Raw genomic sequence first — 20472 nt, forward strand, 5'->3', positions numbered from 1 at the left:
GGGGGAGTAGAGGGATTGAAAGAGGATACTGAAACCCTTACCAAAATGTAAAGTGAGAAACCAGTTCCTGTAATATTATAGCTTTACAATATTATCGAGGTTCTTTGTTTGCATGTCAAAGACTTTGGTGTGCTTTAGAGCTGTACTTCATATCTTGGGACAAGAAAAGGCTATCAGCAGTGTTCCACAAAATCAGACATTGTCACGGAGACTAAGTCATCAAGTTTACATCAACACATTTGTTGAGTTTTGCTTTTGCTGTAAACAAATATTCCATTTCTCCAGCTAGTTTTTACAAAGATAATGACAGCTCTTAAGGGAACTTTGTATCTGTGGGAAATTTTGAGATCTTTACAAAAACATTCTTAACCCCTTAATGAGTGGGCAAAGTTCTGGCTTTTTTGTTTAAAGTCACCCTGCACTTTCAATGTCATAGCTAACTCCTCCAGTGACTGAATTCAAAATTTTGATCTGTTACAACTCCTCCACCACCTTGCTCACTGACGTAGATAACTGAGGCAATACAGAGGGTGAATGATGATAGTGAGTCAGGATGAATGTTGTTCACAGTGCACAAAGAGTCACACAGGACAGGTGATGCAGTAACGACTGTAATTTGGCAGCCGAACACCACTTAGGGTTATTTGCATAAGGGGATGCATTTCCTCACTCATAAACCTGTGACACATCCAGCGTTTAGCAATAAATTCATTTAGTGATTTATGGAAGGTCAGATTTCAGCTAAATTAAACTGTTTTGGAATTCACACAATGATAAAAAGCACAATACCAATTTTCCTCCATATGTTAGTTCTGCACTTCCTCAATACTTAACATTTTAACATTGTTTTTGGATACCACTGAGTGGAGCTCAAATATCAACTTAGAAAAAATCAAGCCTCTCAGGCTGTTGCCAGGATCCACCACACATTTCTAAGTCTACCTTAGTCTCCATCTTCAGAACAGAGCAGTAACTTTCATGGTGCAAAAATCCATCTAAAGGCAAATCAGAAGTAAAATGAATTAAACGCTTCTGTTTAACCTCACTTCTGAGCAGGACAAGGGATTGGCACACCACTCCATAAGCAAAAGCTGGGGAAAGGAGGTTTTCTTCTTCTTCCTGTACACACTGTGGATGGGATTAACCTATTCTCAACCTCACACAGTGCCATGCCTTTCTCACTTTTTCAAGATCCAAGCATCCTCAAAGGCGCCAACACTGCACGGATTGCCAGTATCGTTGATCTTGGCAGAATAATTTGTTTATACCAAAAGCTAGCATCAAATACTCAGTGAATGAGAACACACACTGCCAGAAGTAACTGTAATGATGTTCCTCCGTAAAAGGAAAATAATCAATTCAAAGTATTTTTAAAATTACATCTTTCATAATATCCCTGATGTTCTCTGTACACACAGCTGAAGAATCTTGCTGTTTCACTGCATACTTGTCAGCCATATGCATGGCCAATTGTGAAGTTTCTCTCCACTTCTGCGTCTGATACTCTCAGGAGAAACACTAGAAAAATGCCTAAGATGTCGAAGGGAGTGATAATGCATCAGGTGGCACAAAGACAACTGTAGCTGGATCAACATTCAGAAGCTTGTTGGAGCTTACCATCCTACTGCAGTTACTTGTACAAGCATTGTGCTTTATTGAATAAAATATTTTGGGGTTGTGGTCTTTATTTTTTATTATTATTATTTTATATATATATATATTTACTATCTAATAGTATAATTGTAACTAAGACTTGTAAAAAGCAACAAAAGAAGAAAACAAATAGTTCCTCATAGAATATTTTGTTGTTCTTTAACCTAGATTTGTCCCCTGAAATACAGGATTTCATCTTGTTCTGTACATTTCAAAACTTGCAATGACTTCTGTGTTAAGTAAAGCAACACACTTGTATTACTAGTTTCTTTTGGATTAATCCATAAATCCACTTACCTTAGCTATGATACGGCACAGATGAGCACCTTCCTGGGTAAGGCTGAATAAACTACTAATCGCTGACTCAGTGATGTACACACTATCCGACAATTCTATTTGTCTCAGCAGGTTCTGTGTGACATAAGATAATAAAAATAATTTACTTCCAATGAAAAATGTTAGTATTATATTTAAAAACAAAATGGAGTAGAAAGTCTAGTTCGTTTAATCCCTATCATCTTACTTCTCACCCACAGAAAGAAAAAAAACCACACACATGGGCAGGAGTCAAACTGATAACACTAACATGTTTATGGTTGCATTTGGATAGATATAACCAAGAATAGTGATATTTAAATGTTCTCTTACTCTATTCATATTTATTTTTATGTGTGTGAGAACATTCAATAAAGAACTCTTCAGCTATTTAGTAAATTATTATTGGGTTTGGCCTGGGATTGAACTAAAATTTTCAGAAGGCAAGTAATTGTCTTAGTGCTGAAGGTGTATCACAAGGTGATACAGGATTTCCAACTTATTTATACAGAACATTGCGGTATCCTTTCTAACATTAATTTCTAAGGCTCTAGGCTCATCACTGTTCTTGGTATGCACAAAATATCATTGACCAACGCAGGGTGTTCTCTACAGAAATAGAGTTTATTTCTCCAATGTATGAAATAGGTTAAGTATTTTTGTCTTTGTAAATAGTTATCTTGCTTTTCCTTGTATGTCATTGCAGCTTCATAAAGAAACACAGCTGTCAGAGGAATATGATGTTTAATTCTACTCTTTCTGAAAGTACATTCTATCATTAGAGGTAGAATTAACCATATTTGCTAGAAGGAAGAAGGCAAGCATTTTGATATTTAATCCAACTTAGGAAGAAGTGCAAAGAAATATCCCACATTTTACACTGTCATTGATACAAATTTCAATTATCTTCCCTTGAGGAGGCTGTGTTCTCCCACCTGTAGCATCTTCTCTTAGAAAAAGATTCCATAAGAGACATAACTTATCAGTTCACATTTTGACATGAACCTATCCTGAATAAAATCTTGATACCTTGATTGGAAAAGAAAGCTCTTGAGCACACAATTTAAGCTGAGAATTTTGGCCTCTCACACAGACACTTTGTCTGCTCCAGAGCAGCAAAGTACCCACAGACAATGCACTTGTGTGGCAGACATGGACACACAGCCTGACTAAATGGCTCAGAAAACTATTCTCAAAAATGCTTTCATTAATGATCTCTAATCTGAGTCCTCAGCCACACAAATACACACTAGATGATGCAGAGTAATTAATTCAGCTCCCTTAAGAAAAAAGGAATTGCACATCAGATGACAGTAGGTATCAAAGTGCCCAAAGACAGAACTATTAGCAATGAGGAACTACTCTTCAGATTAAAAAGAATAAATGTCAAAACAACCACAAGCAACTCATTGAATTTGCAATATGCAAATTTATTTACACACTTCAGCTCATATGTGGCGTTTCATTTAGCTCTCATAAATCCTAACCACAGCACATTAGCAAGTAGCTTGTTAGTTTGACAGTAACTCTGCAAAGTATTCTGGAGATTCTCACTTCCTAGCAACAATGTTTTAAAACTATAAGGGATGTTTCTGAAAGAGACGTAACTGTATTTTAATCTTAATGCATCAAGGTACATTGAAATGTAACCAATACCGTGCATTAATTTTGTTTTAGCACAGTAGTAAATACTATTTAACTATTTCCTCTTCAGTAACTCTCTCATTTCCTCTTTTTCTGTAGGGACAACATAACATTTCATCATAACATCACCTCTAAAATATGGACAAATTAATTGAACGTAATTACATTTGGGGTTTTTTATTTGAAGAAGATTGAAGGGTACAAAGGCATTACTGAGATCTCAAGGAAAAAAAAACAGTGTAAGCCAAGATAGATTGGTTAGACTTACAAGTTGCTATTATTTCAAGAATGGTCTAATGGAAAAAAATAATAATGCATTTGTAGTCTCAGTCTTATTACTCAATGTATTCATCTACATTTAATCACCACTGGAAACTATATGTCATGCCTGCAATGACACAGCATTGTTTCTGGAAGGTTACACACATATAACCTGTACAAAACACTGTAGTGACAAAATACAGTTAAAGTGTGTGCTATAATAATATACTTGCTATATGAACGTCTTCTAAAAAGTTTAACTTTCAATAAAAATCACTGAGAGACTTTTTTCAAGGTTTCTAAAGAAAAGCACTTTCTCCCTGAAGAGAAAATCTGTCCAAAGGTCTTATTAACAAGATATTGTACAGAAATTAGATGCCTTGCAACGAAGACAACCTATCAGGAGAAGTAAGTAACATATCGATCCACAAGACAATTGTGGTAGAGATTTGAGGTTGTTGGAGAATTTGAGAATACACACACCTACATCACTTTGCAAGGTATTTGAATTACTGATCATAAGTTTGCTGAAAATTGAGAGCTGTAATTATAATCCTTCTCTTAACGGATGCTTTCCCTCAATATTCAACGATTTGACAGCCTCGTTAAAAATAATTAAATAAATAAATCTATAAACTAACCTGCGCCTCATGTGCTAAAACCAGCTCTATTAACTGGCCAAAATACTGAGCAACAGTGGTGAGTGTTTCATTAATACAAGATTTCATGGACTTCAATGCTTGTTCATCTTCAGTTTGTATGCATCTGAAAAGAATGAGAAAGGAAAGGGATGAAGGAAAAATGATGCAACAGACAACTATTGTTTTATCAAGCTGATTGCAGTGGGTGAGCTCTGTGTGAACAATGGGGATATAATGGGAATTCAACTGTTAATATGAAGACGCAGCCTTTGTGCCATTAGCATCACACCAGACTTCAATCAAATCTTTCTCTACGCAGGAACTTTGTTTATTCATAAACATTAATAAATCACTTTGGGGTCAAATTTACTTCACAGACTGCAGGTCAGATTATTCTGTAGATGCTGTATTTGTATCAGTGTAGCTGTTATTTTTCCACTTATGCTTCTAGTTACAGTCACTACAGGATGCCTGCATTTCAGCTGAAGCTATGTACATCCATCCATCTTTCATTGCCAAAGAAGTGTGTTCAATAATTTTAATTTCTTTACCTTCTTTGCCATAGTTTAATGATAGTAGGGTAACGACCCAAAATGAACGTGTGCCCAGATGAGTAAAGTTCATTTAAATTTAAACAGCATACTCAAAAGTAAAATTTGGCCTTTTATGCAGGAAGATTACATACAGCAGCTTCACAGAATTAGTATAACTATCCTGTAACCAGTGATATTGGGCTGTTACTGAATAAATGAGTTAAAGATGGAAAACTGTATACAATTCAAATGAAATAACTAATACTTCCTCACAGAAATGCGTTCATTTGAATTGTCAAAACATGCTCTACTTAGGCAGGCCACTGTAATGGAAGATATAGTTTGGTTGATCAGTGCCTCCATCTACACATTAGGTCCCCTTTTCACTTCACTTGTCTTTCACTCACCTATGTCAACTTTTTGTCGAACAGACAAGGAGGGAGAGGGCTGATTCGGGGCAGACATTATGAGATCAGAGATCTCGTTAAATCAGTGTGCCTCACAGTAGAATATAAAAGTAAAGTCTGAGCTGTGTGGGTTTGGCAAAAAGCAATAGTGCTCAAGAAATGTTCTTTCCTGGATAATTAGGATGGTGTCTTTTTCCCTGATGATCCCTCGAGTAGAATGACTTGCACAGTGTTTAAAATAAATCAAAAAAGACTGATTGAGCTGTGCTGGAGGAAACAGGATAACTTAAGATAGGTGGGGAAATATCATGAGAAGAATTATAAAGAGATTCTTATTTTCCAGTCTCGGCATTCTGGAGTGCGTGGAGCTGAGTAAACCTACAATTGTAAATTAAAGGAATGTGTATTTATTTGAGTTTGATTTACCAACACTTTGATATATGCATAGAAGAACATGCAGTACAACAGTCTCACAATGTAAGTTTTCACACCAGCTGAAATCTTGGCTCCACAGAACTTGAAGGGAACTTTGTCATCGATATCATTAGAGCCAGACTTTCTCCCTTGGTGTCTAAAAACCTTAAAAACTCCACTTGCACACAGCTTTGTGTCTATGCCAGGCTCTTTGTGAAACAGCAGATCCCATCTTTCATTAGGATGCAGTTTAGATAAAAGCAACTCACTTCACCCACTAGAGGCTAACATTTAGAAAACCTTTTAGAGCTGCAGGGGCCTAGTTCAGACATTTGAGAGTGTTGGTTGATTTGTACTCCTCATTAGAAATTTTACAACATAACAAAACAGCAAAATTAATATTTCAACTAGAAAACTTAAATTACCTTTCTGTGAATGCTGTAAATTCCGAACACTTGTCTATTAAGAGTTTTTCAAACTGCAGAGAAAGAAAAAGTGGTTTTAAAGCAATATCCATATATACAATTGCTTTTTAAAACTAAATATTTTTCCATTATATTTAGGTGAAAACCCTCCAGAAACATAATTTTCATTTGGACACCCTCTGTCTACTTTTCTGCTTAAAACAACTGGAGATAAAACTGAAGTTAATAAAAAAAGTAGTATTTTCTACATTGTAAATGCAAAGGAACTCATGGATGGGACATCTAGTTATTTTAGTCCAGTAGTCCTCAAAAACAAAACCTTGCAATATAATTTTTTAACAGTGCTATCATTCAGAATTAGGCCTATGATAAAACAGGATCCAAAATGAGTCAATAATGTTTTCTTAGCTGAAAAGGGATTAGAAGGTCTTAAACAAGGGACCAGTATCAGTATGTAAGGATTTCTTACCCATTACAGTTTTAACTATTACAATAAAAAAATTAAACAAGACAAGCATGACAATAGGTGAGACAACCTACCTGGTGCATTTCTTCTGAAGAATTCATAGTGAATGTATTGTATTCATTTATCATTGAACGTACATGGCAGTTGACTCTTACTGTCATGCTGTGGACTCTCTGCCATCTATTCTTCTCCAGCTTTTGAGCAATTCTGGTCAATTCTGTGCTTATGATCCAAGCCCTTTTTAATATCAGCTGTAAGTTATCACATGTGCTATATTGTGAGGAAAGGAGAAGTTCATTTTGTTCATCCTTCTCAATGCTGATTGGCTTGGACTGGAGAATACACATACATTCACAGTCTGTCATCAACTTCAAATCTTCCATCCATCGCTGAACAGAGTCCACTTGAATTAAATGCATGCTAGAAGACAGAGAAAGAGAAGGAAGAATGAGGTAATGAAAAACAACCTTAGAATAACCACCAGAAATACAGTTGCATCCATCTGCTAAGTTGCACTTTCTTGACAAAAGGTAACTTAATGAACAGAACAATTTGCTTGTAATAACACAGTGACATGTTTAGCTTTGTATTCCAAACACAGGTTTTAGATTTCTAAACATCTGCACATCACATATTCTGCTATAAAATTGTTTGCAAAAAACAAGCAGACATTAGAGGTAGGTAAATAAGAGAAATTTAGACTATAGTTCTTGGCAAAAATGTTTCTTGTACATTCAGACCTTAATACGATAAAAGAGCAAAACTATGGGCGTGTTTGCTTGTTGTTTACGGGACTATACTGTCAGCTTTTTCTGGACACTTTACCTATTAGATACTTAACTGAAATTTTGCTTTGCAGCATCTCTCCAAAGCCCTTCCACCCACACTGACACAGCCAAACCAAGACAGTGAATGATACGGTCTGCAATATCCATTTCTGTCATATCATAATCCCTCAAAACTCAGCTGGATTGTACTTTCTGACCAGTCCTTTACCTTCCCCCTTCTTTCTCACTACTCTCTGTACAATTTGCACATCTGACTTCCAATGCACATTTTAGCACTACAAAAAATGTACTGTGAACCAGTGAGGCTGAAAGAAACTCTTTGGTGAGTATACGCTGACCCAAGGGCAGTGGGCCTGCATTTTAAACCCTCCAGCGCTCAAATGTGATACTTGAGACAGCAGCTGTACTGAGCTGTTCCGAATTCATCTATGTGAGGGATCCCATGTACCCCAAAGCCTTGAGGTTGGGTTGCATTGAATTTTTTCCTTACAGTGAGATGCCCAGATCCTAATAAAACAACTTTAATCCTCACCCCAGCCATACACAGGTAGGGAGGCAGATTTTCTTAAACATGACTAGTGTTACTAACGTTGTATCTAACAGTGTATAAAGGTCAGGTATAGAACTCTGGGTCAGACAGACCAAAGTTTCCATAACCGCATTCATTCTTACCTACTTTGTCTTTGGAGAGAGGCTATGGTTTCTGCTTTTGTTTCATTTAGCTCATGGACTTTTTTAGTGGCAACACCCTGATGTCTTGACTCCCTGGAAATTTGCTCCCTCTCTCTGAGGCATGTCTGGCCCATTGCTGCCTCCCACAGTCTCTCAGACCATCTGCACAGAACAGAGGCTCCGAGCTTCATGGTCTGACTCACCTACCATATCCAAGGCTGGAACTGTTTTCCTTTGCAGGAGGGAGCTCCGCAAAGAAGGAGCATCACTACCAAGGGGTCTGTCTGACCCTCGATTCCAAACCAAGGACAGAACAAACACTGTTCATCTCCAAATATCCTACATCCAAATTATTTTTTTTTTTCAGATTGTTTCAGTTTGCATTTCCCCTCCCCAGTCCTCACAAAAGACCAGTTTCTCTGCTAAGTATATACATAAACACAGATATATGAAACATAGTTATAGTAGATATATAATACATATTTGTATAAATATATATATATATCTATATATAAACCTAATGGGCTACATCTAATAAATCTAATCATAGCGCCAAGGGAAAAAGATACAAGTTATTTCTAAAAATAAAGCTTTAATGTATTTTCAAATTACTTAAACTTTCTTTATCTTTATGCAAAAGCTTAAAAGATTCTCAATCACAGTTTCTGAAATTAACCACGGTTGCAATGCTAAAGACTGGCTTTATCAATATCTGTTCCCTACTAGGCCCAATATATCCCCTCTCATTGCAACATCATTCACTAGTAATAAAGTAAAGCAGGAGGCCAAGAGCTCAAAGAATCACTGCAAGTCTCCATGGCATAGGAGATTTTTATATCTCTAAGCCAGCTTTTCCAGAATTTATAAACACACACATGACCAACAAAAGCAGAATTTGCATACACAATACACTTCCAAAAGGGTCACTTTACTCAGCACAAATTTCAAATTTCTGATCTACAATGAATAAAATATTTTTTCTGGCAGTTTTCATCAGTCTGAAATTTTGGAAAGTCTTCTTAACATGAAATAGTTCAAAATTTTAGTATCTCTTTTCCTAGTGAAAGATGGATCAATACTAAAGAACTCCAAAGAAGTGAAGATTAAATTTGGAGAAATGAAATTAAGCGAAAGCAAGAGACACTGTGCTTAATTATTTTTTCCAAACTTCTATTGGTATCTTACAACTAGTCTGACAGTGTAGCAGATTGTTGTGAACTTTCTGCATACATGCTGCAGTTTTATAAGATGCTATGTCAGAAAGGACAAAAAGAAAGTTTGTTTTACAGCCCCCATTCTTTTAATTCAGGTACTGATTTATTGCAACTCAGCATCACAGCAGTAATGCTCTGTGTTGTGTAAAACCTTAATGTTAGAACAAAATCTGCAATCACATTAGCCAAGCTACAGGTGAGCAGGTGGAAGGCCTTTTTAATTCTTGTGCTTCCATTTATAGACAGAGCACCAGCTGAACTCAAGAAATGCCCTTCCAGACCACTGAAGTAGTATTCCACAAATTACCAACATTTATTAACATACGTATGAAAAGGAGGCTCACCTCAAGTATAGTTTCATATAAATCAACAGCAAACAAGATACAAGAGATCAATTTCATTGATCCAATTCCCCTTTTCACCATAAACGATGAAACTACTTTTAATTTTAAAACTTTACGAGCTACTGCTATTTAAGGTCTTTATTTCGTTCAGCTTTGAAGATTGCGTAATTGCATTTCATGATCGATTGTGGGTTGCTTTTTTCTTGCTATGTGTAGTCCCCTTATTGCCTTTTTGGATCTGAAGCAAGGTTTCCTAATAAACAAAAATAACAACTTTAGAAGTTTGAGACCATGATTTATAATGATGTGTGTAGTTTGCATGCAGTACAGGATAAACTAATTTGACACAGACTAATGTATTTTTCATTTCTAAAGTGCACTATGATAATTAATTAAATCTCTGCATAGTAAGTACAAATAAACTCCCACATTATAAATTAACACAGAAAAAAAAATAGAACACGTTAGTCAGAAAAGAAGAAAAAAAATATATCATATTTCCTTTAATCCTAAAGGTCAATCTTCACTCTGAGGAGAGGAAAGAATGAGAGTTGTACAAAAAAAGTACAAATGTTAAACTCTCACAGAATGTGGTTGAAAGGGACCTCTGGAGATTACCTAGTCCAACCCACCTGCTAGAGCAGGTTCACCTGGAATAGATCGCATCCAGGCAGATCTTGAATGTCTCCAGAGAAGGAGACTCCACAACCTCTCTGGGCAGCCTGTTCCAGTGCTCCGTCACCCTCAAGGTAAAGAAGTTTCTCCTCATACCCAGATGGAATCCCCTGTGCTTCAGTCTGTGCCCGTTGCCCTTCACACCTCACTGTTCCAAGTAATTGTCAGAAGTACAATGTACAATTTAGGATGTGCTGTCATTGAAACATAGTATTCCTTAACTCAGAACAACGGCAAAAATAATGCCATTCACCTCCTTCCAGAGAGAAGAACCACAAAAAACTTCCCCTGCTCCCTATGTCACCTTTGTTTTAAAATACACATATCATGATTATTGAAGTGAAACACAGAAATTATTTACCTTCGTCCATATCTTCTTGTATTTAGAGAAAATCTTCCTAAGCATTCAGCTGATGAATTTGTGTGCTAATTGTTTATATATTAAAATAAAGTTTAAAAGTCTGATCATTCCTAACTAGCTATTAAGAATCATATTGCAGACAGAATTTACTGAACTATAAAAACAAGTTGAAAAATTCCATTTTGTCTATTACTTAAAAAAAAAAAAAAAAAAAAAAGAAGCCTGCAAAATAAAAACAACCATCATAATGGGTTAGACTAAAAAAAAACATCTGTCTAGCCCATTATCCTGCTCCCAACATGGCCATTAGGAGATGCATACAGAAAGATTATAAGAGGCATGGCAAGAGCTGAGCAACCCCTCCTTCCCATCTTCTGTCAATTAGTGGTTTAGGAACTTCCTAAAGCCAGAAGTTGTGTCTGAGCAGGATGTTTTTGCAATTCATGAAACAAAAGTAGCCATTAAACCCTTTTTGAACTCAGTTAAACTTTTGGCCTTTACATCGAGTGGCACTGTCTCACATCGTTTGATTATTTTTGTATGAAAAAATGTTTCTTATTTTTTGTTTTAAACTTGCTGCCTGGAGATACTAACACAAGTTCTTTAGTTCTTGCATGTTAAGAGATACTAAAATGATAGTTCTACATTCATCCACTTCATATAATTATTTTATTTGCTTTACTCTATCTTCTCTTTGTTATCTAATTTCCAAGGTAGAGAAACTCAGTCTATCACCATACAGAAATTATTCCACTCTCTTCTGATCATCCACTTACCCTCCCCATGTTTTCAGAAAACTTTCCCTGGTTTTGATATGTCCTGAGATGCGATGGCAAGAACAGCAGGCAATAATCCAAGATTCAGGTAAATTATGGATTTCTACAGTTTGATTACATTTTCTGCACTGTCCCTATTTTCCAAGAGTATCCAAAATTAATTTTCTCTTATACTTAAGTGTTTTCCATAGACCTGTTTCATTTTTACCTTGCAGAAAATCTACTTATTTTGATTTCAGAATCTTTTCCATGAGTGATAATACATAGTTTAGGGTTTGCTATCCTATACATACAATGAAAGAGATTTTCTTCTGATCCCTACCCCTCTTCATGTGCACTACTTTATGTTCATTAACATATAATTTCTTCTGGCATTTTATATTTCAGTGACTCGGTATTGTAAGAATTTTTGTGTTTGCACATTATCTTAAATTAACCTGAACAGTTTTGCATCAGCAGGAAAGTGATATCCTGCTGTGATAACTAGTTTTCAGATTGCTAAATACATTAAGCAAGATTGTTTCAAGCATAAAAGACCTTGCTGGTGTGATTTTCCCCAGTTCTGCTTAATTGAGAAACAGCAGCTGGGTAACTGGCAGAGATCCTGATGTACATAGATAGTAGTTTCCCATCAGTTAGAATTTCTGAATTTAGTATATCGTGGCATATTGACAAAAAAACAACTTATCTAGACTCTACACTATAAAATCAACATTTCATGTAAAAATAGCAGTAAAAATAATTCAGTGCAAAGTAAAAATTCAAGAGAAACTCTCCAGCATTTCTTCAAAGTCATTATATTTTAATTGAGGTTGTAAAATATTTGATGAAGTTTTCAAGAGCACTCAACTGAACTCAAGTAACCAGCAATTTGAATACTCTGAACTCTAGTGTGCTTGCCAAAAAACAGGGTATTTTAAAAATTTTCTTGTTTTGAGAAAATCATTTGGTGTCAATGGCTGAGACCACCTTAGAGTAACAGCATGTTAAAGTATATTTCTTAAAAAAATGTTCAGACCTGGTTTCATACAGATACCATTGCACTATATAAATACACTGCAGACAAAGTTCATCCTGGAGAAATACTTGTATTAAAAATTCCCATTTGAAATTTCTAAAAAGAGGCCTATCATATTCAGAGTTCTATTATCAGCATTTTTCTTCTATTTTGCTATTTTCTGTCCTCTAATAAGGAATTTGTTAACTGACACATCACAAGGTCTTTAGGATAGACAAGATAGATTGTCATATAAAATATTGCTCTATCTCATGTTGATGCTAATTGAATACAAAAACAAAGAATTAATAACTAGATCATGTGTGTAAAACTTCCAGCTTGGAGCTCTCTACTACAATTTTACTGGCAGCACATAAACTTCTTTTTTAAATTGCAAATGTTATACTGAAAAAGAGTTATACCTCCATTTTAGGACTGAGTTTCACTAAGTGCAAAAGTTTCATGTTTTATAACATTGTGTTCAAGTCTGAGCCAATCAATTCATGCAAATAATTCCAACAGTCACATTTATAAAGTGTAAAGACTTCTGCTGAGTCAAATTATGTTTTCGAGGCTTCTCATCCTTTTTTTTCAATTTTCATTTATTATGACAGACTTATTACAGCTTCCAATGATAGCATTTATTATAGCTTCCAGATAAGCCTACAGTGAAAGTCAATGCCAAGTCTTACAACTGCACTCAAATTTATTATTCTAATTAGTGGTAGGTAATTAATTGGCAACAAACAACTTTTTGAATGGATTTAGCCCAATCTTTGAACATGAATCATCTCTAATTTTTTTCTAATTCATCTTTTCAAAATTATTCATAGATATCCAATATACCTAGGGCCAGTTTCTACATCAATACAATGGACAGCAGAACTCAGCTCTCAGTGAAAGGATAAGTGGAAGTGAAGAGCCATAGAGGTGGCTTCCATTTATCCTCAAGTTGTTTTACACTATATTAATTGCATAAGAGTCTTGTAGATCCATGATATTGTATTTGCATTGAATTTAGCAAAATTAAATAGAGCTAGTTAGTTAGCTTAGAAGGTACAGAATAGCTTGAAGGTAGCTGTGAATCAGATTCCTGATTTTTAAGTGAATACACTTGCTCTGTAAATCATTCCTAAGGTAACAGAGTTCTATGAATATTCGATATTTGTAATTGATATGGCAATCTAAAAGATTAGTCAAATGATTTGCACTGTGGGTTTTTTCCCCTTGATTTTATGTTGTTCTTTTCCAGTAGAAAATCAGCAATCCAAATCCACTAGGACAAAATATAAGCTTAGAATTAATTCTTTAAACCTCAAGAAAACATTGATAAAAACAATTTAGTTCCTAGTTATCAAAAAAAGTTAACAGGCTGCATTAAAAAGGTGTTTTAATTTGCCTCAATGAATGTTCAAACATTACTGTTTCTGAAGTCTAACAATTTCCCCAAATGAAGTTTGTGACAGACATGAGCTAAAGCCCTGAAACTTTTCTCAAAATGAAACTTAAGTAAAGGAACACTGTAGTCAGCCAGATATCCTGAAATGTGTTGTAGAACACAGAACTCTTGTTAGCCAGCATCAATCACCCTTCTATGCTTCAACATTTCCACTTAATTTAGATATAGATTTAAACAACATAGAAACGAAACAGAAGTAATAGAGGAATTACCTCCAGTTTCGGGAATCAGCATGCCAATAGGCAGAATGAAGAAATACTGGTAACAAAACCAGAATTACTCAAAGATCACAAGCAAAATATGGATGTATCACAATAGTGGTATTAAGTTAACTGTTTTGTTGAACAGGGATACCTCAATATTGCTACTTTTCTGATAACCAATATCTATGAATCTCTTCACCTGACTGGACACCAAAAATAGTCCCTTCCTTGCCATTTACTGAAACTTCAGTATTACCAAATTCAGTTTGACATCTCCACTCTGGGATGACGGAGTTAATCAAACCACCAGCCCCCTCAAAATCAATGCTACAATTGAGAAAAACGTGTTTAAAACACAAACAGCTTATGCCTTGTTAAGCATCCATCCAACTTCTGCAGGGAGCTCAGCCTGTGAAACTTAGAACTAAACATTTGTGGGCAGGCTGCTGTATTTTTTAAACCTTATGCATTCAGCAATATAGAAAGGTCTATAATGAAAGTAAAAACACTATAAATACTTATAAAATATAAGGTATTATGTGTAAATTAACTATAGCTTCATCACACCTATTTAAAAAGCCGTATAAATAATTTAGCATTAAATGCTGCACCAATGCTTTTCTTAGATCTTCATATTTTCTGAGAAGTCTTCACTGTAAGTTGTCCCTTTAAAAACGTCTAGAAATATACAATCCCAGAATTACTGGCACACTATAGAACATGAGGAAGACAATATAAAAATCACAGACCAATTCAGCTTGCTGATTAGCTTCCGCAAAATCTAGGATAAACTTATTATGTATTACTTTTGTTTACATGGTTAGAATTCAAGTAGGGCCAGGTTTTTTCCAGCTTCTCTCAACTGAAGAGACAGTCAGGAGGGCAAAAGGACTAGTTCAAGCCCGTTTTGTGGATTTTTACTTCGTGCCTGGTACATTAAATTGCTAAAACAGTAGCTGTTTTGACAAGCACATAAGCCACCAAGTTCACAGAAAGTAAAGACAGCAGTAAAAGAGAATATAATTTCCTGACAGAAGGAAGGAAATGTTAAATAAACCCTGCTATAGGCAAATTAATGACAGTATAAGGCTACTAATTGTCCTGCTTACGGGCAGTATGCTAACATTGTAACAAAGATCACCAACTGAAATATGTCTGGTGAATTCGTATTCATATGGTATCATTAATTCATACCAGTAACGATACTATTGCATTTGCAGTGTCATTATAAACTAGTAAACTGAATAAAATGTCCAAAACCAATTAGACTGGTGAACCCCGTGATGTTGGCATATTCAGACTTAATAAGCTGTTGTAGACTCAGATCAGACCTGATGGATTTTGGTCCAAATTGAGGAATCCACCAGCCTTAGAAAGCAGGCAATTTTAGACATTCTACAATTTGGACAATATGGTAAATTGGGAAAAAAAAAATGCCTTCCCATGATCCCTGTTGCTTGAGAGTCCATTCATGCTAAAGTGGTGGTGGTCGATTGCCAATATAGAGTCATAGAACAGTTTGGGTTGGAAGGGACCATTAAAGCTCATCTAGTCCAACCCCCCTGCAATAAGGAGGAACATCTTCAACTAGATTAGGTGGATCAGAGCCCCATTCAACCTGATCTTGAATTTTTCCAGGGGTGGGGCATCTATCACCTCCCTGGACATTCAGTGCCAGTGTTTTACAATCCTCATTGTAAAAACTTTCTTCCTCATGTCTAGCCTCAATCTCCTTTCTTTTAGTTTAAAACCATTACCACTTGTTCTGTCATAATGGGCCATGTTAAAAAGTCTGTTTCCATCTTTCTTATAGGCCCTTTTTAAGTACTGAAAGACTGCAATAAGGTCTCCACAGAGCCTTCTCTTCTACAGGCTGAATGACCTCAAATCTCTCAGCCTGTCCCCACAGCAGAGGTGTTCCAGCTCTCTGGCCATATTTGTGGTCCTCCCTCTCCCACAGGTCCCTTCACACAAATGTGTTCATACCAGTTACTGACAGCCTTATGTATTTTTAATCTCAATTTTCCCAATAAATGAAGGTGAATTTATCAAATTAAGTAGAACTCTGATATGGAGAAATTTTTCTTCTTTTTTTTTTTTTTTTTTTAATATTATCCCTTTTTATTCTATGTATAAGAGAGTCTGTTATTCACTGAAGGTCAGATAAAAACTATTTGCAACAAGACACTGATCATCATCTAAACTCTGCTTTCCTCTACAAGTTCATTTCAGTAGTAGTATGCACTTCATCAGCTACATTGGCCTGGATGTTCCCTAAGATGAGATTTGTCACTTAGCCAAACCTGCCAAGCAGTATTGCATTTTTGTGCTCTGCACTAAGCACACACACACACACACACACACACACACACACACATATATATAGGATAACATCATCCAATGAATTCTCTCTTGGATCAGCTCATGTTCATTTTAATGATATTTACAGAATGTCAGTGTGAGATAGATAGAAGAGTTATACATGAAGTAAAGAAAGAAAAAAACCCACTGACCATGATTTGTGGAAAACATTGTTTCTTTTGTTACTTGATCATTTATTCTGCAGTGAGTAAGCAGATTCCCTTCATTCCTCAGGCAAATTGTTCTTTGATGAGCTGGATGAAATAGCCATTCCCTTCCTCTGAGTTTAGATCCTGAAGTTAGAAACTATTCTCCAATGCACAGACGAAAGCAGTGCTGAATAGGCAAGATCAAACCACTCTTATTCTCTTTGCAAATAACAGCCTGAGTCTGTGAAACAGTTACAGTTTTTCTGTATTTACATAGATATAGAGATAGCAAAATTGAGGGATCTTAGCTTTGTGCACAGTGACAGAATCCATTACTTTGGACTGTATTTAGCCCAGTGTAAGCAGAACAGCATAGCCTGATGGAACATCACAAGGTAGATCTACTCAGAACATTTTTACAGCTTCTTTCTGGACTTTAAGTCTGACTTGGTGACTGAAGTAGGTTGATAATCTTGAAGGGATAGTGTCACCAGCATGAATTTAAATTGCTAACTACTGAGTATATGCAAAGTTCTCACTCCCATAAATAGCTAGGCATGTTTCCTGGATTGTGTGACAGAAAAGACAAGGTCATCAGCAGGAGAGAATGTGCTCAAGATATTAACCAGAGAGGTGATCCCAGTTCACTGCTTCCTGATGCTCAGGCTACGCTTGTAATTTCCGAGGACAATATTCCTCATAGCCTTGTATGAACAATATGCTGTAAGAGAGAAGTCCTTGTAAACAACTAGCAGGGAGGGTGAAACAGAAATGAAAGAGAGGAGAAAAACAACACTGGAAATAATTTGAGGCCATAGATCATGGAAATGCTCAGACACAATCACAAGCAAGGACTAATTTGGAAACTAACATGAGAGTCCATGAAAACAGTGCCAGTAGCTCATTGAATGTTTTTTTTTCCTTCTTTCAAATTTGCCTTATTTTGTAGTTTAATAACAAACAGTACAGTGCTCTGTGCCTTTTTCAAAGCAGTTATGACATGCATTATGAGCAGCACCATTAGCCTTTCACCTTTCACTACTCACTCATTTAAGGTCCTAACCCTACTGATTAAGTAAAGCCTGGATTACTTAATGAAGGAAGCAACAACCATTTTACAGGGAGTTATGAGATCAGTATCACTCAGGAGACTACAGAAATTTGGAGACCCTCTATCATACCTATTGCACAGCAGCTCTGGTTAAAACTGTCAGAAAAAAAGGGTAAGAAAAAATAAATGGGTAAGAAAAGAATCTTGGCTTTTCAAAGATTCACAGTAGAACATTAACCCTTCAATAGACAAGTTGAAAATATGGAAACTAGCAACAGTTTCACAAATAATGGAATGAGTTGGAAAAAATACCTTAAGTCATTTCATTCAAATAAGAAAGCCATTTCTAATCAAACAAATGTGATACTTAAGCAAATAATTATATACTTCTATAGAAGGCAAAGGATTGAAAATGAAATTTTATGTCATCTACTCTTCTGATACCAGAAAGAAAAAGATCAGAATAATTTGTTCATAAATGGCTTTAAAAAACAACTCTAAAGATAATTTTGTGGGCTCAGAAGGGTTCTAGTAAGTGGCTATCCCAGAATTGCACTGCTTTGATGGTTTGAAATACTTTATTTCTGATCTGATTTTCTTCAGATCCAGCTCATTCTCATTTCATCCTTTAAACAAAAATTTATCTTCCAATGCATTTCAAGAAAGCAAACATGTGCTCTCAGCTTCTGTTTTGGAAGACTGAACAAGCAAAATTCTTTAGGGTCCTTTTACGAAACTACATCGCTTTCCACTCCCCCTGTCCTAAGCAGCCTGGCAGATCTGTAGCTGCTGCTGAGTTCATTTTTTACTGAAAGACTTGACATCCTGCTTGATACAAATAAAGTCTCTGAGTACCTTGCTCTGTGACACTAGTACACCCTTATCTCCACCAGAAACATCTCGCTTTGTACAGCCTGGGACTGATCTTGCTGCTTTCATCACCACACCTTACTGGCAAATGCAGTCACAGTCATCTCATTAGCAACTAGTATAAATAGGCCCTCCTCCTATTTTTTTTTCATTGAATGAGCTACAGATTTTCATACACTTTCTTGTTCTTAGTCTTTCAATGCATAATCTTGAGACTTCAGTTACTCCTCCTTTTTCTTCAATACTTGAATTCTTCTTCTATTTCCCTGCTTTCAAAAATAACCCTTGCCATTACCCTTTGCCATTTTACCCTTTTACTGTTTTCTGAATTTACTAATGAATCACCACATGTATAATCTCCCTGAATTTCCTTTGTTAAAAGGGAAAAGGGGTGAATTGGGAGACTTACCTTATCAGAGAACAATAGCAGATTATTTAGTTTAATTTATCTTTGGCAGGTTCATGTTTTGGCATCCCCTTTCCCATTTAATCCTAAACCTTCAGCTACATTTTACTAGAAATTTTCTTGAATTTATTGTCTCTTCCTTTCCAGTTATCTGCTATTTCACTCCCTCTCACCACTTATATGTAACCATTATGTTTTCCTACCTTTCACTTGAAGGCACTAAAAAATTTTGCCAACAAGTTCAGCAGCCTGAACAGAGTGATTTTCCTGCTTTTTGTAGATTCATTTGTGTATTGATTATCTCTTATATATGTTTCTTTCTCTTCCCATGTACATGACAGAGTCAAAATTAGATGGTTAATGTTCCTGTTTGCACTGCAAATTAAGTCTTTATTTAGTCAGGGTACTATGACTGCTTTTAATATCTACTCCTTAGTAATTACATAAAGTAAGCATTTCACAGAATCACAGAATGGTTGGGTTTGGAAGGGACCTCTGGAGATCATCTAGTCCAACTCACCTGCTAAAACAGGTTCATTAGAGATGACACAGGAACACATTCAGGCGGGTTTTGAATGTCTCTGGAGAAGGAGATTCCACAACCTCTCTCTGGGCAGCCTGTTCCAGTGCTCTGTCACCCTTGAAGAAGTTTCTCCTCATATTCAGATGGAACCTCCTGTGCTTCAGATTGGGCACCACCGAAAAGAGTCTGGTCCCATCCTCTTGACACCTGCCCTTGAGATATTTGTAAGCATTGATGAGATTCCCTCTCAGCCTTCTCCACACTGAACCTTCTATATTAGTCTGTGTAGTTATTGAATTCAGATTCATACATGGTAAATTGTTTTCCTGAACAAAAATCACATTGGAAAAAGTATAACTGACAGTGTATACTAGACTAGAGCCCTAGACAGTCAAATCACCCCTTAAAAGGCTATTTAGTAAACTCAGACCTCCTCTGTCAGTCTCCCCACCTGGGCACTTCCTTATGCTCCAAATTAGTGTACAACAACACTAATTACTCTGTGTATGTGTGTGTGTACATGCACAGATATATATATATGACATTTCTCTTTTCTACACTCTACATCCCTCCCGAACAACACATTATGTCTAAGGTTCTGATCTAATTGGAAAAGACTCTGTTTCATTCCTGCCTTTTTAATGTACTTCAAATTTCTGATTTCTCTTCCTTTTCCCTCCTTCTGCTGGTACTACTGTTTTGCTCTTTCCGCTTGCATATCCACTGCTTCCTTACCAGAGAAAGACTCTTGAGCCAAGCAGAAATAAGAGATGTTTGTATTCCATTTGCTGCGCACAGCCAGACTTGTCTTTTCTGAAGTAGTTAAAGTTTGTGTGGTCCTCCAGCCACAATAACTTTACTCAG

General features: G+C 36.1%; 1 protein-coding gene across 1 annotated transcript in view; it reads right to left on the reverse strand.

Annotated features, from left to right (window-relative positions):
* Positions 1-20472, reverse strand: part of INSC (INSC spindle orientation adaptor protein) — a gene marked incomplete at its 3' end in the record, with an annotated part of 99683 nt that overhangs the window by 57798 nt on the left and 21413 nt on the right. Inside the window, exons 2-5 of the mRNA XM_080345212.1 lie at positions 6834-7179; positions 6294-6346; positions 4515-4638; positions 1951-2064 (exon numbers count right to left, since the gene is read on the reverse strand). Of these exons, the coding sequence (XP_080201338.1) occupies positions 1951-2064; positions 4515-4638; positions 6294-6346; positions 6834-7179 (637 nt within the window). The remainder of the gene's footprint in view (positions 1-1950; positions 2065-4514; positions 4639-6293; positions 6347-6833; positions 7180-20472) is intronic.

The sequence above is a fragment of the Nesoenas mayeri genome (assembly GCF_963082525.1).
Source record: "Nesoenas mayeri genome assembly, chromosome: 5".
Taxonomy (NCBI): Eukaryota; Metazoa; Chordata; class Aves; order Columbiformes; family Columbidae; genus Nesoenas; species Nesoenas mayeri.